Source organism: Lates calcarifer, linkage group LG1 (assembly GCF_001640805.2).
Source record: "Lates calcarifer isolate ASB-BC8 linkage group LG1, TLL_Latcal_v3, whole genome shotgun sequence".
Taxonomy (NCBI): domain Eukaryota; kingdom Metazoa; phylum Chordata; class Actinopteri; family Centropomidae; genus Lates; species Lates calcarifer.
Window position 1 is genome coordinate 12,705,851 of NC_066833.1, and position 27,378 is coordinate 12,733,228.

Genomic DNA, 27,378 nt, shown 5'->3' on the forward strand with positions numbered 1-27,378 from the left:
GATAGTTGCCTCTCCTATGTGTTTAATTGCAAACAAGAGGCAGTGACCAGACAAGCAAAGTCAACAGACAGCCAAAGAAGAAGGAGATGTAAACAGAGGTCAAGTTGTGTTGCTATAAAACAGAACATGCAAAATGTAGACTGAGCTGAGTGTGGGGCATCCCTGATAACCACCACTCTCTCTTTGTACCAACCACACATACCTCATATATTAAAATTCTCTTCTAGTATTTTACAACATTTACTACAAAGTGCAAACTGACAGTATTGTTCACCACTTGATACCATTCTTATTTCTGCTCTAATTCTGACTGAATCCAACAGATGGCTCTCTTTAGGTAAACTGTTATCCTGTGTATAACATCCAGTTAGTAGTTGTACCTGTCACTATAGATATTTTATGTCTGATGGTGTTTAATGGTTGGGTGGGTGGACTGACGGCTGACAGAAACCATGTCTCGTGTTGACGAGCCCAGACAGTTACACCACGCAGATTCACCCTCAGCAGCCTGTCTTGACCTGTTCAGCATTCCACATGGGTCTGACGAACACACATACACACATACACACGCAGAAATGTACAAAGTGAAGGTTGAACTTCAACATCAGCTGCACATCCTGAAGCAGCTGCAGCAGAGTCACAGGCTGACATGTCTGAACAGGCCACTGCACTCGTGATGAATCATTGCTCTGGGTTCTGCCCTCTGCAATCATTCACATAACTTTCATCTCAGTCCATATGGGATGTGCATTTTCTTCAATTTGTCATGCAATTTAAATCTAAATCATAGTGGTTAATCTAAGAACCACCACAGTATCTAATCTGCCTTACATTTCAAACTGACTTAAAGATGATGATGAAAATGGCAACTGTTGCATTTAAATGCTATTGCTGTGTTTTTGATTGAAGGTGCATGCAGCCAAAGTTTTGTGGTGGTATAAATGTGCTGAGAGACCTGTCTCATGCAGATTCATTGTCATCATCATCATACACACACACACCACACACACACACACACACACACACACACACCCATCCTGCAGAAACAGAGCAGACATTTCCAAAAAGCCCCCCTGCCCCACGCCATTAACAACCTCTATACACCACATGAGCGCACTGCCACTATGTGGACAACACTGGTACAACAGCTATTCTACCGACTTTACTCTCATCACTGCAAACCTGCAACACTGTAATGACTAAAGTGTGTGTTATGTGTTTAGTGGAATCACCGACCAGTGAAATTAGCAGCTTCATTTTGCATTTTCAAACATGTCACAACAAACATGTTCTAGTGGAGCTGTAAGCTGAATTATTCATATATTCTTTATATTCACTGCTGTATCTTGTTACAGTGCCTCTGTTGCAATTATCCTACTCTCCATGGGAAATTTAAATTAATTAATTAATTCATTACATCACTCAGACATAAGAGGAAGTGTGCAATCAAGTACATACAAAAAAGTCCAAATGCTAAGCCACTGTTCAAAAACACACACAAAATAACGTCACTGAAATCAAGCTGAGGAAATGAGGAAATGCACAATACAACATTCAAAGTTACACTGAAGTGTCGCACAGTTCTACAAACAACACGATAATATAAGTATGCTAATGCTAAAACAATTACTGTGAAACTAGTGAGGACAATGAAATAAACTAATCTTACCAATGTTTTGTGTCAGACCGTACTGAGGATATTTAGTTGTTGCTTAAGTCCCTTTGCTGTCACTGCAAACACTCCCACTGCCGTTATCTCAGTGTGTATGGCCACATCACTTCCTATTTGCTGTGTGTGTGTGTGAGAGAGAGAGAGAGAGAAAGAGAGAGAGAGAGAGGGTGTGAACATGTGTTTGTGTGCCAGTATGTGTTTGGGATGGTTTGATGTAAAGCTAGCGCACAAACCTCTAACCACATGTGTGTGTGGTTTAAGAAGGTGTGAGGAGGAGGAGAGAGCTTCAGGGAGATAAAAGGTGGTGTAGAGAAAGGGGAGGGAGGAGTAAAGAGGCACAAGGAGATGCAGGGAGCCTTTGGATAATAAAGTAGTTCTCATAGACCTGCCATGTTGTCTGCGTCTCTCCAGCTTCTGTGGAGGAGCTGAAGGGTCACACCCAGTGACCACACTGTCTACATGTTGCATTGTGTGTGTGTGTGGATGATCCATCAAAATCTTGGGTGTGCCTTAAAATACAACTCTGTCTCACCGTGATTTCAGCAGACAAGAAAACCCTCACCGACTGTTTAGCAACTGTCTGTGATATTACCTTAACTTCACAACAAAACACATGAATGACGTTACTGAGACTTAACTGAAACTGGCTGATGCAAAAGAAAAACTAGTAAGTAAGAATAATGCAAATGTAAAAATATGTGGTTCTTAATGCCACTGTTAAACACTGAAACACTGCAAAAAGAAGCATTAAAATAAACATAAAAGGGTACAAAATAGCTTCAGTGCAGAAAGAATCAAGTGCACATCTTCTATTAATAAACACATGACACGTGACATGACAACCTGAAAATAGAAGCTGTTAGTCAGTATTTTTAAACAGATAATTTCTTGAAAGTTAAAACAATTCTATGTTTTGTAAGCATGTATGTATGTATAACTCTCCACAGCTAGAGTTAGTTAGTGTTTCTTACAGCCATCACACTGACAAGCCTTCAGAACATCTATCTGTAAACAGAAACCATACTGACCTCTACATTCACAGTGGTGTGGACTAGCACAAACTGCCATTAAGGCAAACTGAGACACAAAAGTATCTCATGATTTTGACATTATGTCAATATTGGTATCACATACCAAGAAATAGTTGTAATTTTCTCAGTCACACATATGCATATGGCCGTATTAGTGTAGTGCCTGTTCAAAATGTGCTTACTTGAGTGTCATGTATATAGGCCTTATATACATTATCTTATGCCTCTTACGAAAAACTTCACAGTCACCACTGCACTTCCTTGAGTCCTCAGCAATGCATCCACCAAGTTTGAAGTTGATCGGATGAGTGGTTGTTTATAAAGGCAAAGTACAGACAGACAGAAATTTCTATTTATCAGAAGGATTGATGAAAGCATTACTTTTCTCACTTTAAAAGTGTTTCTGTTCTGCCCTGTTCATTTGTTGCAGTAAGCAAATGATGATGCATGAATCTATTCTTGATACTAACGTAAGACTTCCTGAGTCTGTCGGATAATAAATGCCCTTTAGTGTGAAGACAGTGGTAGACTTTTATAATGCATTAAGATCATGGGACATCCAAAAGAAACCTCAATAACCTTAACTCCTGTAGATAATCACTGTACGTCATGTTAAAAGATAATAATCCAATGTAGTATCAATAAGCAACAGTAAAGGTGAACTACAATGAACATTTCACATTCCCTCATGCCATATAAATCAGGTTAGTACACACACAGCCCAAATTCCTACATCACACAAGTTCACTGCTCTTCCAAACAAGGACAAGTCCACACTGCAGACTGAGACATTCTTCTAAGCTCTAGTTGTATCAACACAGCGTGGAATTAGATAAAAAGTCTAATGCGCTGGGAATGCAGCAAACCTCAGGGTTTTAAAAAGACTCGCCCTCTCGCAGCTTTAAGTGTCCAGAGTGCTTCATAAAAGGCAGATTCATCTCAGGCCATAATTAACTCGGCGGTGCACACAGTAGCATTCACAGCAGAGGAAAACAACATATTGCTCTGAATAGCAGATCCCCAGGGAATGGATGTTCAGGAAGTGGTTTGGAAAGCAATAACTACTGTCCAGTGAGTTAGTGTGGACATTCCTGTGCAGGGAGGAGGTTGATCTGCAGAAAATGGAGAAGCATCCCTTTTCCTTCTTTAAAATGTCTTTCTCACTGCCAATCTGTAAGTCAATCACTTCTGTCTTAAATGTGAGTTCAGGTTGACACAAATATATGGAGTTGCCCTTAAAGGTATTTTGGCATTTTATGGTTAAATCTGTACTACTGTGTGTTCTCTGATACAACACAGTGGAGAGTCCCTCCAGAATTATTATTAATATGTGAATACAGAAACTCCAGCATGGACTGGGAGGATTTCACAGACAGTCTCAGCTAAAGTGAAACCTCCTTGAAACATGATTAATACTGGTGGAAGATGTCAGCATGCTGGTTCATATGAAAGCCTTTTTCTACCTGAGCAATGGGGAAAAAAGATCATGTTTGTCATTAAAATAAACGTTACAAGTGAAAATATTTCTCATGTTCTCATTTCTTTTTAATCACGTTGGCAGAAATTGGCTTACATAATTTTAAAATGCAACAAATGTATGAAGTAGTTTCCAGTAAGGAAGAGTTACTGTTGCAGTACAATTTGATTTATATATGGTTGGTTATTGGTTGAATGAAAACAACACAAAACAAAATGATTACCACATCCATTTATGTTCAAAGTCTTTTCATGTCATTTTTTTTTTATCAGAGGAGAATATGAGTGTTGCTACAGTAGCTCGTCAGCTAAAAACATCCACTAATAACACAGTAGAGGGCGCTAATGAGGCGGTTCAGTGACCAAGTTGAGATTGCAGCCATACAGAGAAATTAATTGTTACAGTGTAGCTGATGTGGTCTTTCTTACCGCGATAAAAGTCACTTTCTAAGATGGACATAAACTTGTTTCTTGTATATGAAAGGCCACATTGACCCGGCACCTTTTAAAATGCTAGTTATCATGATTAAGTTAGTTTTTCCAGCCCATGAGAAAATGGAACAAACCGACCAGGAGAGCGTTTTTTTTTTTCTTCTTTCAGCGTCAAACTGTCAACTTCCCAACTTTGCAGGCAAATGTCTCTCTGAGGGAGGAAAAAAAAGCTTGAAAACTTTTCACTCACCCATTCGTCATTTCAGTAATGCCGAGCATGACTCCGCTCTCTCCCGGACCAGACTTTCCGTCTTCAGCTGCAGGCGTCCAGATGTTGTGCAGTCCGGGATGTACAGTAACGTTAGCGGGTGTCGGTTCTCACACAGCGGAGCAGAATGGCGAAGAAGGGCCTCGCCTCTGTCCTTCGACTGTCAAGACATACTCAATGGCTTATTAGACTTCCGCTTGTCTATTTCAAAATAAAAACTTTAGGCTGAATCTTAGATTGTGTTACCAAACTATGAATTTCACTGAATGAATCTTAAAACAAATGGGAATAAAATAGTTTTTAAAAATACATCTGCATGTAAATCACGTAATTCTACAAAACCATAAAATAATTAAAATATACTGTTTGTGTCTTCAGCACAAATATGTTTAAGTGCCAGTTTCTTGGTTTTAGATGATGACTGCTTCTATTTGGTTTCACATCTGTTCAACAAACTGATAGTTTTGTAAGCAGAGTGTATATATACAAATGTCAGGTTTGCTTCTCAGTTTTGAACCATGGTAATACATAAGTGACTCTATCTACAGGCTCACTCTTAGCAAGACACTTGAATAGAACAAAGCCACTGTTACTCCTGACCCCTGTGCTTTTCCTATTTTATACTTAAGTGGAGAAGATAAGAACATAAAATGGGTTACATGCTTAATGTCTCATGTACAGTGCCACTATCTCTATGTGGCAGATATTTACAACTGCTTTACAACTGATTAGATGTTTATGATGAGGTGATCAAATCCTGTTCAGGCCCCAAGATGACTTAATACAGACATACACTCAAATTAACGAGATAAATCTGTGCTTTAATTTTGAAACCCAACGGATCCATTTACTGTTTCGCTGTGCATCTCAGGCAGCTTCTCACAGTGAGCTTCCACCACTGGAGAATTACAATTTAGGCTTTTAAGTCAGAAAACGGGAAGACCCGCCCTGCGGACTCAGTGCAAGATGTGTATGTGGATCAGTGAAAGTAAACGTGTTATGAGGGTGACGCTTCTGCTCCTGTATCCTTTGTAATCTTTTATCATGTGGCCTTCATGTAAAACATTAGTTCGCGATATTTGGAAAGTCTTAACTTTTCATCCTGGATACGAAACTTAAGTTCAACATGGCGGGTGGGTGCTGTGAAGAAACCTGTCCCAGATCAAGAACTTCACTTTGGATTGTGATTTTTTTTTCCCCTTAAAACCTTAAAGAGGTTTTTACTGACACACTTAACAGAAAGAATGCGTCACTATTACTTCTCTGCTGGGAAATAAGAGAATGAGAATGGCTCATAAAGTTCATAGCAAAGAAAATATTAGGGAGAAATGCATCACATAACTGCAAGGTGTTAATGACAGAGAGGCTGCTCCTCAGAGGCAGGAGCCTAATAACATGTTTACATTTCCTGCCAGCGGCAGATACGGCAGCTATTATTTGTTGTTTCCTCCCTTGACTGCGTCATGATACCCGAAACCACATTTATTTCCTTAAAAGGAAAGCCCCTACACCCCCATCCTCCTTCAAGAGGGATGAGGACCTTCATAGTAACATAAGAATTTCGTAGTGAGAAAGATAAGACGGATGCGTCTGTTCACACTGCAGACTGAGACTTGTCTCCCTAACAGAGATATCCAGCAATAAAATCAAGACTTTACAAATCTGAAGTCATGAAGAGAGAATATAAACACTAATGTGCTTTTATGTTTGCCTCGCAGCAACATGGAAATTCTCATCCAAAAATTAACTTGTGTTTGTGATTTGCTCAAAATAAACATCTGGCTAATGATGCTTTTTCTTTTTGTGACCTGCAGATGCTATGTTTAATATCAAAGTGCGTTATAATGAATTAATAAAAAAGGCTGAAGGCAGGGTAGATGGAAACTCTCAGCCATTTTGTCTTTATTTTTGTTTACAGTTAGAAATAAACCAGAAAAACTCCAGAACTGTCTGTCTCATGTAAATGAACTTTTCAGCAGAAAACTAGTGAGCTAGTTAATAGATAGTAAATGTTCTCTCACTCTTATACAGATAATAATTAATAGTTACTGCATTCTCTCGTAACTTCTGCTGACATTAACCATCATAAATATAAAAGCCTTTGATAAAAATACATTCACTCATGCTGAAGGAATCACAAAAGGAAGCTGCCACTGGAATGAGAAAACAAACGGGCCAATTATCTTCATCACGGGACAACAAAAAATCTGATGGAAAATTATGTGGATGTGTGTTTTAGAGAAAGGGGGACTTCTGTGCAGAATCCCCACCCCCCACCTCCAATCGTCTCAACAGGGAGGTCAGAGGTCATGATGAGACACTGTAAAAAGCAGAACCCATGGGTCTTGCTCAAGGACACTTTAGCTGGATGGATGTGCTTGCTGTCACGGGGACTGTCCTTCAACAAGACAGCTGTCTTCAGATGAAGTTGCAACAAATCTCCCGTGTTCAGAGATTTAACAGCAGCACAACAAACAACAAAACCGTAAAAGATTCCCAAAACAGGAATGAAAACCATGACGATAATAGTTTGGTATTAAATAACAACAACCACAACAAAACAGTAATAACAAATTAGACAGACACTAAACAAAATTCCAAACCATCCAACCATCTCTATCATTACAGGATATGATAAACCACAACTCAATATATGAAGTTTTTAACTTCTTCTGATTTCAGATTTGAGGCATTAGTGAACAACTGCAAAATCAGTCAGAAAAAAAGTGCAAATGTGTTAAATATGATGCTATATGATAATTATTTATCCGTCATGTTGGTCAGGTGAACCTGAGAATGTTAGATATACACGTCTTTGTATATTACGTTTTATGATGGACATACTGGACAGACTTAAATGGACCACACTGGTAGTTTAGCATGTTTCAGCCCATTCATTAAGCCACACATACTGCTGACTATCTTCCAAAGCACACTGCTCTATGCATTTTTTTTACCTCCCAGAAAACAACTACTAGAAACTAAAAACAGGGATGATTTACTGCTTATGTATTGAGCAAGTTTCATGTTGATTTCCATACTGCAAAAAATGGAGAAAAAAATGACACATTCAAAAGTCTTAAACCCTAAGTATGCCCTTAAAAACAGTGTGTATGGTATTTGTAGCCAAAGAGCTAAAACACTAGTAAAATCCTTCAAGTGTACTGTGCCAAGTAATCAAACATCTGAGTATTATATTCATTTTATGCCATTAACTACACAGTTATCCCCTTGATTAATTCTTCCCCTGCAATTTGTGCACATCATGTATACTTTCAATGCCGTTCTTACAAGATATACCTGATGTGTTATATCCATTCACCTTGTTCTCATTGTGATAATAATGCCCTATAATGCCTTATGAGCTCCACTTCAAAGAAGTGTAACCATGTCCAGTAAATGTTATTAAAAATACACGTAAGTGTCAATAGTAAGAATATGGAAGACAGAACCATGTCACAGTTAACATTCATTAGTAAGAGACTAATGTACCTACTGCACTGCTAATTCAATCATATTTATCTCAGATGTTTTGGTTTAATCTCTATCCCATACCTTCTCATTCTTTTCTTGTACATTCCTTGGTCCTTTCTTTTGTGTCCCAAAAATGTTGTAAATGCCCCTGTCTTTTGCCACTGATTTAAATGTACAGCATCACTGCTTAGTACAGGTTTTCACAGAAATAGGCCCAGTAACATCTTTGCACTGTGCTCCCAGTCTTTTTGTTGATTTGGTTGGTCATCGAATCTATCTGATCCCAGACCAGCTGTGGAGATAGGAGGTCCAGCCTGAGCCCCGCGACCCAGCACCCTCCTCCTCACCTACACAAAAGAGTTAAGGGTGTTATACAGTATAGCACTTCAAGAAACTGGAAATGAAAGTTAACAGAAAGACTATGAAAGTGTTTTTGGAGACATCTGAGTGCACTGCACAGGCTCTGTGTTAAAATAAAAAGCAGTATGTTTCAATTTTACAAAGGCTGTTCACGTAGTAAATACTCTACCTTGTGCAATGGCAGCCAGTTTGCTCTTTTCCTCTGGACTGAGCTGCAGCATGGTGTGAATAACGGGCAGGAGTGCCTGCCTCTCACTCCCAGATCGCAGGAAGATGAACTGCAGCAGGACGTTCTTCAGATACTCCAGGTTGGCCACGCTCTTCTCCCTCTCCTGGTTTCTCTCTAGACGACGCACTTCACTCTTCAACAACTGGTGAAAAATACCAGGAATTTGAAATAAGATTTGACAAAGTCACGGCATCCAAGACTGTTCGCTTCCCAAAATCTGCATATCTCTTACTAGTGAAGACATGAAGAAATACTTTTTTGATCAATAGACCTTATTCACAGCAGACATTTTACTTGTTATGCAGCAGAAACACAGGAGTAACTACTTACATTAAACTTGCCATTGGCCAGCCTGCATGATGCAAGGGCTCTGAAACTGGCAAAACTAAATGGTACACACTCATCATTAATGTTATTAATTCCACATGTGCTTCTTTACAATGAAATGTCAAAAATTCTGCTGTGAAAAAAAACTGGTAAGCATAAGGCTAATGTCAAGGGTGATGGAATGAAACCAGGAAAGGGGAAATTAATTATTCTGTAAAGAGGAAACAAAGTAGAGACCTTTTAATTTGTTATTTTCAAGGTCGTTGTTGTTTTTGTTAACACTGCAAAACAAGCTCAATTTGCATTATTTGAAATATAACTTTGTTTTAGTGGTCGTACAGACGTAGCCTCACTCGTTTAAACTGTCGATAATTTTGACCGCCGCTACTTTCCGTAGTGTAACAGCATACGTCACACATAACAAGTATGGCGGCGCTCTGTAGGACAGAGCTGTTGGGTGTTTTGGGAGAAATACAGTAAAACTCTGTTTATGACAACAATATCTAAACGTAAATTGCTGCTGTTGAAAATTTAAACTATTAACACTGTGAAATATGGGAATACAGCGTCTTCTGAGCGGGGCGCTGGAGTTTTACTCCAGACAGTTTCAACTCGTTAGCATTCAGCACAAAGTCAGTGTCCTTCGAAACGTGTCCGTGTCGGTGCAGACTTCACCGAGCAGCGGCCTGTCCAACCGGGTTACATGTGTTTCGGGACTGTGCAGCTGGAGATTCGTCCACACAAGCCGCCGCTGTGCCGCTTACGGACAGCTGTCAGCCCGCCGCAGCCTCTGCACCTCCGTCTCCACCCGGCCCATCAGCGATATCACCCTGTTCGAGCACGACGGGACCCGCTTCTTCCGGCTCCTCTCAGTCTTCTGTGGCGGGCAGTTTGTCTTCTGGACATACCTGGCTCACTTCGCCTACACCGGGCTCAGAAACATAGGGGGAAGCGAGAAGCAGACAGAGAAAGGGAAAGCCGTGGCGTCCACCACCACCACCGGGCTGGCTGGGATGTGGAGTTTTGAGATGAACCTGGGGTCAAACACCTGGAGGTATGGCTTCACACTGGGATGCCTGGTAATAGGAGCGGGGATAGTCGGGCTCGGGACTCTGTTTTGCCGTCGCTCTGTAAGCCAGCTGGTTTTACGTAGAGGGGGGAGGATGGTGACAGTGTGCACACAGTCACCTTTTGGACCAGGCCGAGGCCGGAGAATAACAGTCCCACTATCCGAGGTGGCCTGTTACGCTCACCGACAGCAGACCCCCTCGTTCATCCCTCTCAAGGTTAAAGGACACAAGTTCTACTTTCTCCTGGACAAAAACGGGACCCTGAACAACGCTAGGCTGTTTGATGTTACTGTTGGGGCATACCGGCAACTTTAAGTTGGGGTTCCCAAAACTGTTGGGCACCAGAAATCAGTGGAAGAACTATGTCATGCCTGTTTCTGTTTGATCATTTCTCTTCACTGAAATAAAATATACAAGATCAAGAGTATAGACTGGTTTGAGTTAATTTATGCTTAGTGTGCCATATCTATTCTGTTCACACTGTTTAAACTAAAAATAATCAGCAGATTAATTGAAATATTTGCTAGTTGCAACCCATATTAAAAATGAAATAGTTTTAGAGAGGGATTTTTAAATTACATTCATAAAATCCTTCCAAAAGTAATTAATATTTAAAATGTTTCAGATTGAGCAGTGTGTGCAATCTGAAATGTAATTCATCGAGTTAAATTAACTATGCAAACAGACTGCTGCGAAAGTAAACCATCTTTGTGCTTTCTGCATGTGTATACATACAGTGATCTGCTCCATGAGAACAGCATTGGTGGCCTCGGTTTCATGCAGTAGGCTGTTCATGTGCTCCATACTGCGGGTGGCTGTGGTCAGCTTTTGACTTAGCTCTTCTTTGGTCGGCTCCACTGTCCACACAAATGGCTCTAGAGATGAAATGAAGACGCACATGAGTAAAGATCATGGTATAAGAAATTCATGAGCATAGAAGCCAAGTGTGTGTCTCGTGTAATAATGTTATTTCTAATGCTCATAGACTCTACTGTCATGCTGCTACAAAAATAGCACTACAATAACTTTATAATGAGTAACAATCCCTCCAGTGTACAATGAAGTAGAACCACAGAGTAAATATGCAACTTTTGAGACAGGTGAAGTACTGTTCATGGTGCTTTTTTAAACTGAATTAAAGTCATAGTGCACCTCTGCTAAGAAACACACCTTGTTTGGGATCTGGAGAAGTGAGAAGCTGCTCCAGGGAGGGCAGGAGTGCAGGAGAGGGGCTCTCAGTCTCTGTGGTCTCCATACCCTCACCCTCTTCCCTGGCCATCGACTGGAGGTCACTGAGGGCAACTTGTCCTAGCCCTGCCTGGTTTTGATCTGTGCTTCTGCGCTGAGGGTCAGACCCCAGAGGCTTACGGCTGGCCTGGGCTGACACTGCACCTGAAAGAGGGTGTAAGGTTTGTGATAGAACAAACAACAAGAAAAACAAAAGACAGCAGAAAATTACATCTAAAAATATAATTATAATCAGTTCAGGGTGGGTTACATAAACTAGGATTACTTTTACAACTTGATAGAATTACAGATTCTCTTGTACATAATGTTTTCATTTTATCACACTCTGATTACAGTAACTATCATGGCTTCACCATTTAGTGTTTTTATGGTCAGACAAGAAATCAAATACATCAAAGAAATGTCAAAGCTATTTTCTGAGAGAGCATACACCTCTGCAGTCTGCATGTGTACTCAGTGTAAACAATTCATGACTTGACATGAATTTCTATGCAATTTCACACCAAGCTCTGAGTGTCCTACTCCATCATGACATGAGGGGGCACCAAACACTCTCTTGTGTTAACCAGTTCAGCTGGCATAAACAACGGATGGGGAGCTTGAGAGAGTGGGTGGACAAAAGAGAAGATTGTGATTAATGAACCTGAAACTGAACCAAGAGACCAGACTCCTAACCAGTCCCCTCACCTTCCCACCTCCAGTCTGGTACATTACTCTTTCTCCCCACGCAGCTGACTGAGATGAGCAAGATGATAAAGTTCAGCTACATGCACAGGTTTTTGTTGAGTGTGAATGCATTAGAGTCCGACCAGCTTCTGGAGACTGATCTGGGCTCAGCAATAAAGGGCCAAATAATGGGTAAACCTCACTGAGATAGTGAAAGCTCACTGTAAATCAGACAAGTAATGACACATAAACAAAACCATTTTAAGCTTATAATGTGTAATACTGCTGCTTTCTATATTAGTGCCATGACACAACAATCGACACTCGTTTATGATACAATACAATTCCTAGACACTATATAAGGCACAGCAGCAAATGTTTTCTAATTTTTCAAAGACTTGGGAATTAATATCTAGTTTTAATTTATGAACTGTTAAGATTAAAGAATATACTTGGTAAAATATGACAGTAAACAGCTCAAACTGACAGAACTGTAACTGTTGTTTTCCACTGTTGTTGATTTGTAAAAAAAAAAAAATTACGAGATCAGTAAAAATTTTCCAAAGGCCAGCAGTTTTATTTCCCACCTGTCCAATAGGGCCAGTAAAACACACTGTTGTTGCACCCTTCTGTATTTTAACTGCCATTCAATCCCAAAATAGTGGTAAAAAGGCTCAAATATGACTTTCAATAAAGCCGCTGATATTGGCCGAATAATATCGGACTAATCCTGGCGTGCACACGTGAGCCACTAATGATGAGTCTCTCCAGATGCCACAGTGAGTTGTTTGCCACACTGAGAGGCGGGAACAGAGCTGAGGAGCCTCACCGACACCTGGCCATGAAGTGACAAAGAAGAAACACCCGTGCACGTACACACACTTGTCTTTCCTCGTCATTACAATGTGTGTATTTGCTGTTTGACTCCAGAGGGCAGCTGTGTGGGAGGTGATGAATGAGCTTCCAGTGCTGCTCCACTGATAAACAAACTAAGACCCTCCCTCCCTCTGTTCTCTCTCCCATCATTCCTCTCACAGAAGAACACGATAGAAAACGTCAACACTCAACACTTGATGCTTTGACAGATCTCTTCATATGATGCTATTCTATGTTTGAGCTGCAGTTACTTTCTTGATTGTTCTGGCACAGATACATGTGTAACCTCAACCTTATCAACTGCTACTTCATGTACAGCATCAGACACTCACTGCCTGATAAATTTGAATGGATCAGGTCTACAATTCGCCTGCATGCTTACTGTTCTGGCTCTGCAGGTTGAAGAGTTGCTCCTCCACACGGGTCAGCTGGCCCTGCAGGGTCTCCACGGTGGCTCGGTGGTCGTCCTGCAGCTTCCTCAGCTGCTCCCTGTACGTCTGACGCTGGGCCTCGACCTGAGATGACAGGTCAACCTGAGTCTGGGACAGATCTGACCGCAGAGCCACGTTTTCTGACTGCACTGACAGCAGCCTGTAGGTGGAGACAGAGTGACTGGAAATTAAAGAGTTAAGAGACTGCAAATTTAGTAAAGACTAAGCAGGAATGGCAATTCGATAGGAGAGGACAGAAGAGTGACAGCTATTTGCCAGGCCTAATCAGGTGAACCCAGCATGTGTGCCTATGTCTGTTGATTGCAAAATCATGTCTCAGGAGGAAAAGTCAGATTGAAAAGAAAAACATAAAAAGGATATATGGAGTGCAAGAAACATACAGCATATGAACAGCATGGTAGTATGATAAATTCTAGACAAGACATGGTCAGCTAACAACAACAACAAAAACCCAAGTTAGCTCACCTCTCGCGGAGTTCTGCCTCCTTGCTAATAGTTTCCTGGAGGATTTTATTGTGTCTCTCCAGAAGAGTGTCGTGTTCAGTCTGGAGCTGCTGCAGCTCTGCTGCACTGCTCTGGAGGCTCTGCTGAGTTTCTGCCAGCTTCGACCTCAGCTGCTCTACCTGAGAAGACAACTGCTCCCTGCCAGAGCACACATTGCATTTGTTACATTCATATCACTCCAACAGTGTTGACTGGCAAATACTACAAAATTAGTGTTCACCTTAATATGGTTCAATAAGTCTGTACCTGCAACTGAATTATAATTATAATAATATTGTATAAAAAAACTTTCTCATGTGATATGTCCTGTATTTTGCCAGCCTCTGTATATATCTTGGGGAAAGAACTAGCTGTGTTATCAGACCTTATCCCAGCATTATTATTGTAAATGGCCTTTACATAATAAGCAATAGTTATAAAACGATAGCAATAAAGCAGCATTTTTTTCTGTTTAGTTTTAAAATATTTGTTACATTTTCTTACACTAATAGCTATTAAGTCAACCTGCATTAAGTACCTGCTTGGCTGTGACAGTAGGTTTTGATGTTTTGCATAGCCAAAAATTGATTAATGCAGCTTTAAGGTCATCTCCCTCTGTACCCAGCTGTTACACCGATGTTATCCTTACCTCTCTAGTTTGCCAGAGTCTCCTTCACTCTGAGCAGTGGTTTTACTCTTCTGCTGTTTGAGCACATTGTGAACTCGCACCTTGTAACTCTCGAACTCACCAGTTGTTGCCACAAGCTCAGCCTGGAATCAACACAAAGATTAAGCAGAGATATACAGTAAATAACACAGCACGTGTTTATTGTAGATTTGACTTCTGCTCTCTTGATCAAGGGAATAAAACTGGAAAGAGTTTGACAGATTGTGAGAGATGAACAGGTTTGTGGTTGTCATTTCTGAGTTTTATCTCATTCTGATGTTCATTGTCTTTAATATTACTTAGCCTCAAACCCAAGGACTTGTCTTGACTTTTTTTTGACTGGTTGAGAAAACAAGCGGTAAACTTGTAACCTCATTTTCTCACTGATGATGTAGTGCATCATCAACCCACTCATTTAAGTTCAACTCAAAAGTTACTGAACTCTGTGTTGAAGGAGAGGGTCAGTTGAACTTTAAAAAACAGAATTTATAATTCAGTGTGTGTATACCTTAGCAGTGTCTCTCTCCTGCTGTAGGCTGTTGATACGTTGCTGCAGGGAGCTGCTGGTTCTTTGCTGCTGTTCCAACACAGACCTCAGCTGCTCCTGCAGGCGATGACGCTCCGCTGTCAGCTCGCACACGTCAATCTAATTGCATAAACACACACACACTTTAATATGTGACTTGTGTATGGCCAACATGTTGGACTGCAAAATTCTGTATTTCATCAACAAAGACAGCAGAGAGAAGTTTTGCTGGGTAATGCTGCCTGAGTTACCTTGGAGGTTTCTAGCTGCTGTTGGTTAGCCTCCAGCTCTCCTTTCAGAGAGGCCTGCAGCACCATGAGGGAGCTCTCCTGCAGTCATGCGTGCCCATGCACACACACGCATGCGCATGCACACACACACACACACACACACACACACACACACACAGACACGCAGAGTGAAAATTTAAATACATACACCCGCAAACACGGCAATACAAATGATTAACTATTCCCAACATCTTCAAGGCCTTCTCCACAGTCATACCCACACATGGTTGCATAACACTATTTACATTCATCAGGCAGTGATGTTACACACAGTAATAGGGAATCCAGCGGGACACATGCACGCACACGCGCACACACACACACACACACACACACACACACACACAGTCACACAAACAGACCTGTTTCTTGGCATCGGCCAAATCCTTCTTGGTCTTCACCAGCAGCTGTTTCATCTTGGAGGTCTTCTCCTCCCCCTGGTCCAACTGGGACTTCAAAGCCTCTGGAGACACATACAGATGTAGAGGCACATGTATGTACACATACACATATACATACATACACACACACACACACACACACACACACACACAGAAAGACGTGAAATGATTTAAGAGAAATGTATACTGTTCATGCCGTTTAATTTAAGATTTTTCAGTATTTTTCAGTATTTTGCTTCATTATACAACTTGACATGGAGCAAATGGAAACGAGAGAGAGAGAGGGAGGTAAATTACATGCAACAGTGTTTCCCATCTGGGGACCCTGCACTTACATAGTAGACAGCAAATCATTAGGGCTCTGCAGGAATAATGGATGTTTACTATAGGTGAATGCAGGCTTGTGGTTCCTAAAACCTACAGTACACATTACTTTGTCAGTAATGTAGAACTGAACAGTACTGCATGTAAGGTCTGATTAGCCTACAAACAAAACATTTCTGTGGAATCATGCTCTCAACCAACAGTGTGCTTAAGCTGGCATGTTTTATTAACATGCAATTATGAATTAATTACACAGCCCGATATAAAAGAATTTGTAGAGGTATCAATCGTGTCAGCATGTGAGTGTGAATGTGAACTTAACATTTATACCGATTTCTTGCTTGAGTGTGTCCTCTTTCTGGGTGAGCGTGTTAATCTGGGTCTTTAGCTCCTCAGCTCGCTCGTCTTTCTCTGACAGTTTGCTGTTGAGTTCTTTCACCAGGCGCTCATAGTCGGCCATCTCCATGTCCAGCAGTGAGTTCTGCTGCGCCTCCTGGTGGCACAGTCAGCATTTTACATTATTACAGGGAGCAAAGCTAAAAAACTATCTAAACTAACTATATATTACTATCAGCCTCAAAAATAACAAGTTTATTGGGCTGTACTAACAATGTGGATACATGACAAAGTCTGACCTCATGGCAGTTTTCATGTACACTGCTGTACTATGTAGGTCTCCACTAATGGAAAAGCAACAGCAGCTCCTGTGCTGTGGGCTAGAACTGCTCTCTTTCTCTCTGAGAGGTGCTGCTGTAGCTGTAGGCTGGCCATCACCAATCCAGTCGCTTGACTGGACAGGCCCTCTGAGACACACTGGTGTCTCAGAAGCATTTGTGTGTTTGTGTGTGCGTACCTTGCGTAGCTGCTCCAGCTCCTGGGCAGTCTGCTGAGACTGCTGCTGCTGCTTGCGGAGCTGGGCTGTCAGCTCTTCAACCTCCTTCATGGCAGATGACAAGTCCTGCAGAAGCAAGCAAACACAAAGGGTTTTTTTTGAGTAGACAAAACTTACTGTTATTACTTACTGTATATTCTGTTGATTTCATATTGTGAAATGAATGAATTATGACATCACATTATAATACTTACTTATGATACTACTTAGTATTTTTAAAAAGCACTGAACTGGGTTTGTCTAACGTTTCACCTACTGCATGTGGTTCTGTTATAGGTTTAGGAAAAATACAAAACAGGAAGCAGAGGTTGGTGTGTTCTCCAACCAGTAAACAACTGTGAAAAGAGTGTCCATGTCTTCATATCCCTACCTTGATCTTCTGTTCTTTCATAGCTCTCTCAGCCAGTAGGTCTTTGTCCAGATTGGCTGACTGTCTCTGCAGCTCCTGGTTCTGGGTCTCCAGCTGCCTCACTGTGCTTCTCATGGTCTCCATACCAGCCTGCAGGTCCTCTTTCTCACTGCTCAGCGTCTCATACTGCAAAAGTATAAGTACTCCAGATTACCATCTCTGTCAGGTGAAAAACTTACATTCTAAAAACGGTAACCTCAAATGAGTTATCAACACAGAGGATATGATCTAATGATAATATGGGAAATGAACAGGGCTGGTATCCTCACAGACGGCTGATTTGGACTCTCATGACTATCACTGAGTGAAAAATGTTCTGCCTTTCTTCTGGTTTAGGTGAAAGGTTTTAAGAGCTTGTTCAACTAAAACCTCTTTTGGTAAACTACATCAACTCTACACCTTTAACATGCAGGCTATTGATTAGTGACTATTACTATTTCTGTTTAGGTGTGAATTAGTTTATTAAATCAGCTTTGGTGATTTTAATGTGTTTGTACATGTAGGTTTTACTGTTTCCTTAAAGGATAAGCAGTATAGACAATAGATGGATGGATGGATGTTTTCTGTATGGGCTGAAATATTCTATAGTCTTTTACAATACCACTAAATACAAAAAGGGTGGATTACACACTGAGAAAGGCTTTCATCTGAAAATGCACATTTAGGCAAATGCACCAAACCTCTACAAATGTACGTGACACATCTGAGAGTCATTCATGCAAATCTGACAGCGGCAGGCTCTGTGGGGTTTCTCTGCAAGGAACAGCGAACCAGCAGCAGCAGCAGTCACTTCCCATCATCTGTCAGCCAAACACTGAAATTATGATTGGTACACAGAGATGTCCAGACGTACTCTGAGATCCCTGACTAGCTTCTAGTCTTGCCCCCCCACGAGACCAATGAGCACACACAAGAATAAACCTGTGTCTCAGAAATGGTGTTGCACTACCATGCAGCAGATGGAAGCTATACTCCACTCCATTTACCTGCCTGTTGTGCTCTCATTGGAAAGAGACAGTTATGAGCTTAGAGAGAGGAATATATATAAACACAATTTCTCCCTAGTTCACCCAGTCACATCTGATGGGCTATTTGTGGGTGCGTGGCTGTCAAGCATAGCTGGGTAAAGTGTCTCTGGCTAAAATGACTCACTATAAATCAGATGAAAACTGAGTTATGCGAGAAGTATTGGAGAGATGTATTGCTGGACAAAGTGGCACTGTTCAGATTTACTGGTGGGGGAGAGCACTTTGTGCGTTTGTTAGTGGTAATGTGTGTGTATGTGTGTGTGATTGAGTGTGTGTTACCTGTGTGACAGCACTGCTGAGTCGTTTGGTCAGCTCTGCAATCTGTCTCTCAGCCGCCTCCACCCTCTCTCTTTCCTTATCCAGTTGCTCTGTTTGCCTGTCGTAATCTATCTGCAGGTTCTACACACACACATACACACACTCATTCATTACTGGAAGCTGGCTGAACAGCTCAGTGAAGGTAAACACAATGCATCTCAGAAAATCAGCTGTATTTACATTTGAGTATGGGACCAAACTCTCATTAGACACAACAGAGCGGTTTCTTCTCTAATGAAGACTCAGTCATAAAGCACAGTGCAGTCTGGAGGCTGTTTATGGACACCACTGGGAGTGATAACACGCACAAAGTCTGTTTTGAAGTGTGCATCCTTCCACTTGCCAATTAGTGACATATTAAGAATGCACACTTTTACTCAAATGTTTAATGATTAAAACTGTCAGCTTTATTTTGGGTCAAGTTATATTGAGCTTTTATTTTGAAAAAAATCTAATCACTCAAATTAGTTGGAGATGCAGTGACATGTGATACACCCGGATTCCGGCAGTTCTGCCACTTTCAATCAACCACAAAGACAAATTTGAATGAGGCACAGCATAAATACTGCATTGTATTGATTCTGACATGTCAAACCTTAAGCAATACTAACTCCATTACTTTATGGTGCTCTATTAAAATCTAGCTCATTACTAACTTTAAAATATGCATCCCTACTACCTATTACTTTAATTGCACTTAACTTTTAGTTCAATGCTTATGTAAAACAGAAAGTAACAGAATTTGTGCAGGATATTGTGATAGTTTTTCTATCCTGCACAGTCTCCTACCTTGTAGCCTTCAGCACCATGGATGATATCTTTCATAGAGCTGTTCATTTTCTCCCTCTCTGCTTTCAGGGATTCTACTTCCTCCTTGAGGGTTGCAACCTGAAAATCAAATTAATTATAGACTGATCTGTGTACAATCACTAATCTGAGCACTGAGGAGGAAATTCATCTGTATTCTATATTTATCTTGTGTCCTGAATATGAAACACTGCTTTCTGATACTGTTCATTTCATAACAAGTAGATTTTGAAAGTTAGAATTACACTATATTCATACAGTGAATTTGTCAGTTTCCTGCCAATTGTTTAATTTCTATAAAATAAACATTTTCTGTGTATTTACCATGCCATGGTCAAAGATTATGTTCATGCTATTAAATAATGGATAAAAAAGTATTTACAGTTTGTCATTCTTCACTCTACCTCTTTCTTGCTGATGTCCAGCTCCTTCTTTGCTTTGACGGCCACCGCCTTGATTTTGTTCATTTTCTCATCCTTTTCTTTGTTTTCTTTCTCCAGGAACGCTGAGGGGAGCAGAAGTTGTAAAGCTCTGACTAATATTCTGAGATTAAAATCTATTATTTCTTACCTGCTCCAACAAGCAGGCAAATTAGAGGACCATACATTTAGTAAAATACCACACAGTTTGAGTTATTAGTTTATTCTACTCATTAACATGGTCAAGTGGCTCCTCCATACCTATTTTCTTTGTCATCTCATCAGCTAGATTTTCCTCAGAGGACACAGACTGGCCAGCAGACTCCTAAGAGAGTGACAGAAGAAAAAGAGAGGAGAAAGGACAGAGAAGACAACAGAAGAAAAAAACACACCAATTACACATCAATCACCAGTTTTTAAATGAAGTATTGCTTTTTATTCTGAGGCTGCCAGCAGTTAATATTTTTGCTAATATTCAACATCTTCATCATTTCCATGAGAGAAAAATTACTCCCCAAACGTTAAATGATTTTTATTTTAATTCATAATTACAGTACTATTAGGGTACTGCAAGAAACATTTATCTGTCATTGTGATTTTGTCAATAAGGCAAGACAGCAGTTTATTCTATAAAAACAATACAAAACAAAAACAATGCCTGTCCAGAAGTTGCCCTCAGGGAAAAAAAACAAATATTTATTCACCCATATCAAGCTGTGACCTGCAAATGTTGTTTGTTTTTTTTAATGACTATGAGCAAGTTGGAAAACTCCTAAGTTAAGCAATTCCCTATGGTGGTATCAGAAAAGGCAATGCTACAGACAGCAATGCGATGTCTCATTAGGGTGTTAGGTGCAAAATACTGCCAATCACAATTAGTTACTTAGAATGTTTAGTTGACATTATGATCAGCAGGACAACTTCAAGTATAAAATTTACATTTTTGTGATTCTAAGATGAACCTGACAGATCAGGAACTGAACTCACCTGGAGAACAGCCATCTCATTTCTAAGCTGAAATATGAGGGAGTCTTTCTCTGTCAGCTGTTCTTTGTATTCTCTTCTCTCTTTCTCCATATTCTCCATTTCGTTTTCCTTCTCCTCTTTCTCTTCAGTCATCAGAGAAATCTGAGCCTGCAGTTTCTGGTTCTCCTCACTAATCTTCTCACTAACCGCCTTCATATCCAGCAGGTCTTTTTGCAGCCCTTCAGTATCCTTCACCAATTCTTCAAGGTTGTTTCTCAACATGTTCCTCTCCTGTTCCAGGTTTTCAATGTGGGCCTGGAATTCCTTTTGCACCTCCTCCATTCTTCTCCCCCCTTGAGCCTCTTCAAGACTTTTCCTTAAAAGGTCCCTCTCCTTTTCCAGCTCATCTACGACGTGCCCGGAGTTCCTTCAACCTCCTCTGTGGAATTTCTGAGTGCTTCATTCTGATTTTCTTCCATAGCTCTGATGGAGATGTGGGCCTGCTCTGCCTCCTCTGCCACTGAGTTCAACTTGACCTCTAGGTGATGCTTTTGAGACGTCTCCTGCTCCAGCCGAGCCTCTAGGTCTGCCAGCCTGGATCCCAAAAGCTCCCTCTCTTCTTGGGCTTTGGCAAGCCCTGAGGATGCCTCTTCCAGTTTCTGATGAAGGTCAGCCTTTTCTGTGGAGAGCTCTTTGATAGTAAGCTCTAAAGCAGAAACTGTCTCCTGCCTTCTTCCCACCTCCTCTTTCAGGCTCTCCTCTATCTTTTCCCTCTCCTCTTTCAGGTCCTGCACTTCATCCTCCATCTCTTTTTTCAAGCCTTTAAGCTCCTTCTCTTTCTCCTCTCTCAGCAAAAGTGCCTCTTTCTCTTTCTCCTCCAATAACCTCTCGAATTCTTTTGCTCTCTCATCATTAAGCTTTTGCATTTCCTCTTCTCGCATCTGAAGCAGTGACTGTATTTTGTCTCGCTCTTTGGTCAGTGTGTTGACCATCTCTTTAAGGTCTTGAATCATGTGTTCGTTCATCTGTATTTGGTTGAGGATCTCCTCATTCTGCCTGGTTAGCTCCTCCACAGATTGCTTCAGCTCAGATGTTTGCTCGTCTAAAGATGCCTGGAGTTTCTGGTCCTCGCCTGGGGAACCTTCAGATTTCAGCTTCTGTTCCTTTGTGTTTTCCATCAGAGTGTTTTTCTCCTCTGTAACGTCTTTGACCTTCACCAACAATCCATCTCTCTCCTGGCTGAGTTGCTCAATCTTGTCTTGGAGTTCTCGCACAGTATTAGTCCCCTGCTCCCTCATGGCTTGGTACTGAAGGACAAAATCTTTTGTCTTCTCACCCAGTTCTATCTCCACACTTTGAAGTATGTCCCTCATGTGTTGACACTCAGCCAGGGCAGAGTCTCTCTCCCTGGTCAAGGTCTCACACTGGTCCCTCAGCTTCTGCTGCTCCTCTGTATTCACAGCTGGCTCCTTGGATTCTCCTTGGACCTCTTGTTGGTCAGGATCAAGAGTCACTACAGGCTCACTGGGGGCACTTTCCCTGGTCATCTGCAGCTCATCAATTTTGAACTCCAGTTCTTCTCTCTCTGTCTGGAATTCCTCTTTGGCCCTCTCCAGCTCTGCCTCTAGCTCGCTCTTCACATTGCTGAGCAGGGTGAGCTCATCGTGCAACATAGTGTTCTGGGCCTGAAGGTCTTCCAAAGCCGCTCTCAGTTTGCTGGCCTCTGTCTCCTCTCCATCACCATGGCTGGAGTCGCCCTGACTTAAGCCAGACAGCTCCAGCATTTTGGCGATCCCTGAACCACGGGCAGGTTCCTCATCTTCTTCTTGCACATCCTGCAGATAGCTGTCTGGAAAAAGATGATGCAAAAACTTGTTATGATTTTCATCTAAAATGTTCTAAAATCATACCATGGACAGAAGTAGGAATATAGCACATTGGTGCTGAAATACGAGTCTAATTTACAGAAAGCAAAATGTTAGCTGTCCTGTAACATGGACTAACATGGTTCTTAAATATTTCAGCCATATATAGGTGGTTTTTACTACCTCTTTTGTGTCAAAGTGATTCAGCAATTAAAGAAATAAAATGATGGTTCAGTGGACAAAACGTCTTTAAATAAAGTGCTGTTTTACCTTTGAGAGCGAGCTGCTCCGTCAGCTCCTCGTGGAGCAACAGGAGACGGTCCCTCTCAATCTCACAGTCCTCCTCCAGAGCCCTCATTTCCTCCTCGTGCTGCAGACTCTTCTGAGCCAGATCCTCCTTCAGGTTCTCCACCTCCTGCTGGGCCTCTGTTAACTCCCTTTGGTGGCTCTCCTGTAGCTCAGCAATCTCCTGGGATTTCCGCTCTTGGATCGCTTCCAGTTCAGCTCGAAGGGTTTGCAGCTGAACCTCAAAGCAACGACGCACTTCTTCTGCACTCTCTTTTGCGGTGGCTTGGTGCTCCTTCTCTCTTTCACTCTCCCTCTCCCTGTCACTCTCTTCTCGCTCTTTCAGTAATTTCTGGAAATAAGCCATTTCTTCTCGGTGTTTATTGTTGGATTCCTCAATACTGCTCTCTAGGGTCTTGATCTTTCTTTGGTGGTCTTCAAGCACACGGTCAAACTCTCCTTGCAGCATTGCTAGATCATCCTGCACAAAGATAACAGTCAAGTTCATTATAAACATACATGCATCAATGAATAGACTTTACAATGTGCTGGAATACACCATATTTCATACAATGTAAACCTGGATTTCATTTGTTGTTTTTTCTCTTTTCACCTTGGCTTGTTGCTTAGTCCTCTCTAAATCTTTACGAGACACTGCAAGACTCTGCTGAGTTTCTGCCTTCTCAAGTAGTAAAGCATCCATCCTCTCAGTCAGCTCCTACAGTATCACAGACACATGATGATTCGCATGATGCAGTATGTACAACATGTTAACATGTGAATATTTATAGCAGACACATGATGAGACACTGCCCTGCAAACAAACCTGTATCAGTGTGGAGTCATCTGAACTGTTTTTACTGTTTTTGGATTGCTGTTTGAAGGATTCAACTTCTTTTTCCAAATCTGATTGAAGAAATAACATTATGTCACATATTTGTATGGTCCATAGAGCCACAGAGTCAAATACAAACACAAGCTTTATCAGCATTTGTAACCACCTGCACATCTGCTCTTCATCTTCTGCATGGCAGCCATCTGCTTCTTTGCAAACTTGATGAGGTCATCTTTGGACAGTGTGTCCAGCTGAGAATACAATGCAAAGAAAGAAGAGGAGCATTGTCTAGACAACAGTTTTTTTGCCTTTCTGACCAATGATATTTAGGATATAGATAGGTATCGTGCTTGGTGAAGTGCAGTACCTTTGACTTTGCTGCACCTGCTGGTGATGGAGCTGCAGACTCTGCTCCGGTACCACCAGAGTCCTGTTTCAGCGAGGAGAAAAGAGAGGAAATGACAAACCTGACTGCTAAAAGCTAAAGGAATATTAAATCGGTCAGGTATGCAATATTACTTTGGTTGTTTTTGACTGCTCGACTTCAGACATACTCAATAAAAGAACGGCGTCACAGTCAGAGCAGTATTTCCTCTGGAAAATCATAAGTTTAATGTTGCTATGCTTGTCGGCAAAGGCGTATTGTAGATATAACATGGACTAAAATATTTTCTGGTTTATTAGGAGCCGCTTTTCAGTTCGGTATGTACAAACCAATAATAAGTACTTTAATTTAAATGTCGGCTGCCAAAAGGTTCGTCTTTATTTGTATTTACATTAACACAAATAAATTGGATGGATTTAAATACCAAGCTTTGAGATGAAGTTCGGTTAGTAAACAACTTTAACCTGCTATGGGTTACTAGCATGGTGTCAGAGTCCCTTCGCAATAAAACACGAGTAGCGTAACGTCGTTATCTCAAACGGCAGAACAATTTATTATATTGACAGCTAACTTGAAGATGCTAGCTCTGTACACTTTACTGTGGCTGGCTAAAGCTAACCCCTCGACAATGAACATTTACCTCCATCTCAGTCGTTCGGCTGTTTGGCTACTTCTCAGTCGCCTGACAATCACAGAGAGACAACGGGTAATTTGACCGAAGGGATTCAAAGCGATATCTAAGATTATTTCCGATTCTTTGGGGATTTAGCACGAAAACATCTCTTGTGTTTTGGTTTGGAGTTAACAGGCTAAAGCAACGGCTCGCTTCCGCAATCGTCAACCAAGCGACGTCAATACAATTTACGTCACATGTTAAACAGGATATTCTATCTGGAGTACTCAAAATCAGCATCTATTTTTCAACCGTATTTCTTTGACAGTCTTTTTAAAATCACATTTGTGCACTGAATATCTGATCGTACATTATTTATTTGTCAGTTTATGTTTTGTTTTACTGTGGAAATGAAAAACACTGATAATGAACCGCATAATAAAATCTGAGTGTGTACCTGGCCATGCACAGTGGAGGCAAAACTGAGAACGATGTCAAACTATTGCAAAATAAATTTCAAACAGAAGAGTGAGGGATAACTAATAAATACAGTAGTCGTTTGGCATATTAGCTGGGGCCATAATTGAAATAAATATGCTGTTAACAGAATTCAGTATGACACTGCATTTTGACATCTGGATTATGAAATATATATGTAGGCGGTACAGACCTACGCACAGTTTGCAAAGCCATTTAAAAGACAGTTTGGGAGGGTAGCAGCAGAAGGCTCATGCACAGCTGAAAGCCTAACACTTACTGTTCTGATTGTTATTTTACTGTGTACGCAAGAGGTATATGGGGCATAAAATCATCCCAAAGCTGTCTGATGCCACTGTGATGTTATTTTTGGGACTGCTATAACGAGGTGGGAGGTATCTGCCCTCATGCTGACATCAGGCCTGTCACAGACTCTGTAGATGGCTTAGCCGTGCTTCTGTATTCCCATCACGTGAGGTCCAGTTTTATCTGTTGAATATGGAGAGTGTCTGTTTTGACACGAGTGATAGAAGCACTGACAGAGGCAGTTTAGCGAGATGCCCCTCATACTGACAAGGCTGGGAGGTTCTGAGCAGAGGGGCAGAGGCTCTGCCGACTCCCTGTCTCATCTGGAAGAGACCCATCTCTGCCTTTCACCCAGCCTGGGTCATACACACCCATCCATCACAGCCCCTCCCTTGTTTTCTCCCAGGGCATCTAGCAGTATTTTGCTGCCATTTTTCTCCCCCCACTCGTGGCCGTCAGTCAGGGACGGCTTTGCAGTAATATAACTGACACTGGCTGGCGTTCAGGGAGTAATGAATAGCCTGGCTGGGTCTATCAGGAGGAGCAACAGACACTCTTTCATGCTTCTCTGTTTCTCTTTTGCTTGTCCTCTCTTTATTTCTCTCTCATTTTGTCTCAGTGGTCACATTTCAAACTAACATAGAGAGAGCTGGGTACACTGCAAACCTAAATGCTGCGTAAATGTTGTGGTGAATAAGCATCCCAGTCGGTGACACTCATAAACTGCCAGCATGAAAGCAATTATTCATTAAAACTTTGATTCGAACATTCTGACTTCAAGTGTCTGTCATCCCTTGAGATCGATGAGTGTAGTTGTAGAAACAACTGAAGTAAGGGATAATGATGAAATAGTTGTCCTCTCCAAAGCCTCCATCCCCCCTTTCCTCCTCCTTTTGCTCCTCCACTCCATTGCCTCAACAACCTCCTACCCAATCAGTGAAAGGTGACTTTGGTGGGTGGCAGGGTGGAGTGTTGATGTCAGTGACCCCCTACATCGTGATTGAAGCCTCTCAGTTGGCCTCTTCAGAAGTCAAGGAAAACAGAGTTGTTGATTTTCGCCTGAATAAACGACAATTTGATTTGTTTATTTCATTCATTTACAACTGCCTCCATCACAACAGTGATATTTACATTTATTTGAATGAATCTTTCAGATAAGATTGTTACTTTTACTCAGCATTTATCCTGGTCCACTCCTTATTTTGTTCACTGCGTCCTGCATTTATTTTCTTCCTGACATTTTACCTCTGCAGACTGGCAGTACCATTAATAGGTTTGACATTTTAACATATAGCATTGACATTTTAATGTATTAATGCGGGAATTGAACCTCTCAGATTGTGCTTTTCACTACAGACCCTGAGAGAATGGGGTTTCTAATAAATGACCAAAGCTTTTGTTCCTGAAAGATGACAGAATATGCCATTATGTTCTGAGCTGCTGTTAATAGTGTTAGCTCTTTACATAATAGGTTAATAGTTAATAAAGTCTGTGTGTCATA

The 27,378-nt window shown here is 41.2% G+C and overlaps 2 protein-coding genes across 2 annotated transcripts; one reads left to right on the top strand and one right to left on the bottom strand.

Annotated features, from left to right (window-relative positions):
• Positions 1 to 6,753: 6,753 nt before the first annotated feature.
• On the bottom strand, positions 6,754 to 25,318 carry LOC108900563 (GRIP and coiled-coil domain-containing protein 2). The gene is given in 25 exon segments (XM_018701684.2): positions 6,754 to 8,700; positions 8,883 to 9,084; positions 11,075 to 11,214; positions 11,510 to 11,731; positions 13,512 to 13,720; positions 14,047 to 14,223; positions 14,714 to 14,835; positions 15,240 to 15,377; positions 15,509 to 15,586; positions 15,910 to 16,010; positions 16,603 to 16,765; positions 17,126 to 17,230; positions 17,535 to 17,699; positions 18,881 to 19,000; positions 19,709 to 19,807; positions 20,131 to 20,231; positions 20,407 to 20,470; positions 21,133 to 21,522; positions 21,525 to 22,960; positions 23,247 to 23,742; positions 23,875 to 23,979; positions 24,088 to 24,167; positions 24,263 to 24,347; positions 24,464 to 24,526; positions 25,122 to 25,318. Coding segments are annotated over 25 exon segments (4,941 nt in total). The 5' UTR covers positions 25,128 to 25,318; the 3' UTR covers positions 6,754 to 8,626.
• LOC108900564 (transmembrane protein 223) lies at positions 9,144 to 10,763 on the top strand. Its single transcript, XM_018701685.2, has one exon. The coding sequence runs from the start codon at positions 9,824 to 9,826 to the stop codon at positions 10,652 to 10,654; it is 831 nt and encodes a 276-aa protein (XP_018557201.1). The 5' UTR covers positions 9,144 to 9,823; the 3' UTR covers positions 10,655 to 10,763.
• Positions 25,319 to 27,378: the final 2,060 nt, after the last annotated feature.

What these genes read in the sequence shown, in the direction of transcription:
- LOC108900564 (XM_018701685.2), top strand. Translation starts at nt 9,824, where the DNA reads ATGGGAATACAGCGTCTTCTGAGCGGGGCGCTGGAGTTTTACTCCAGA.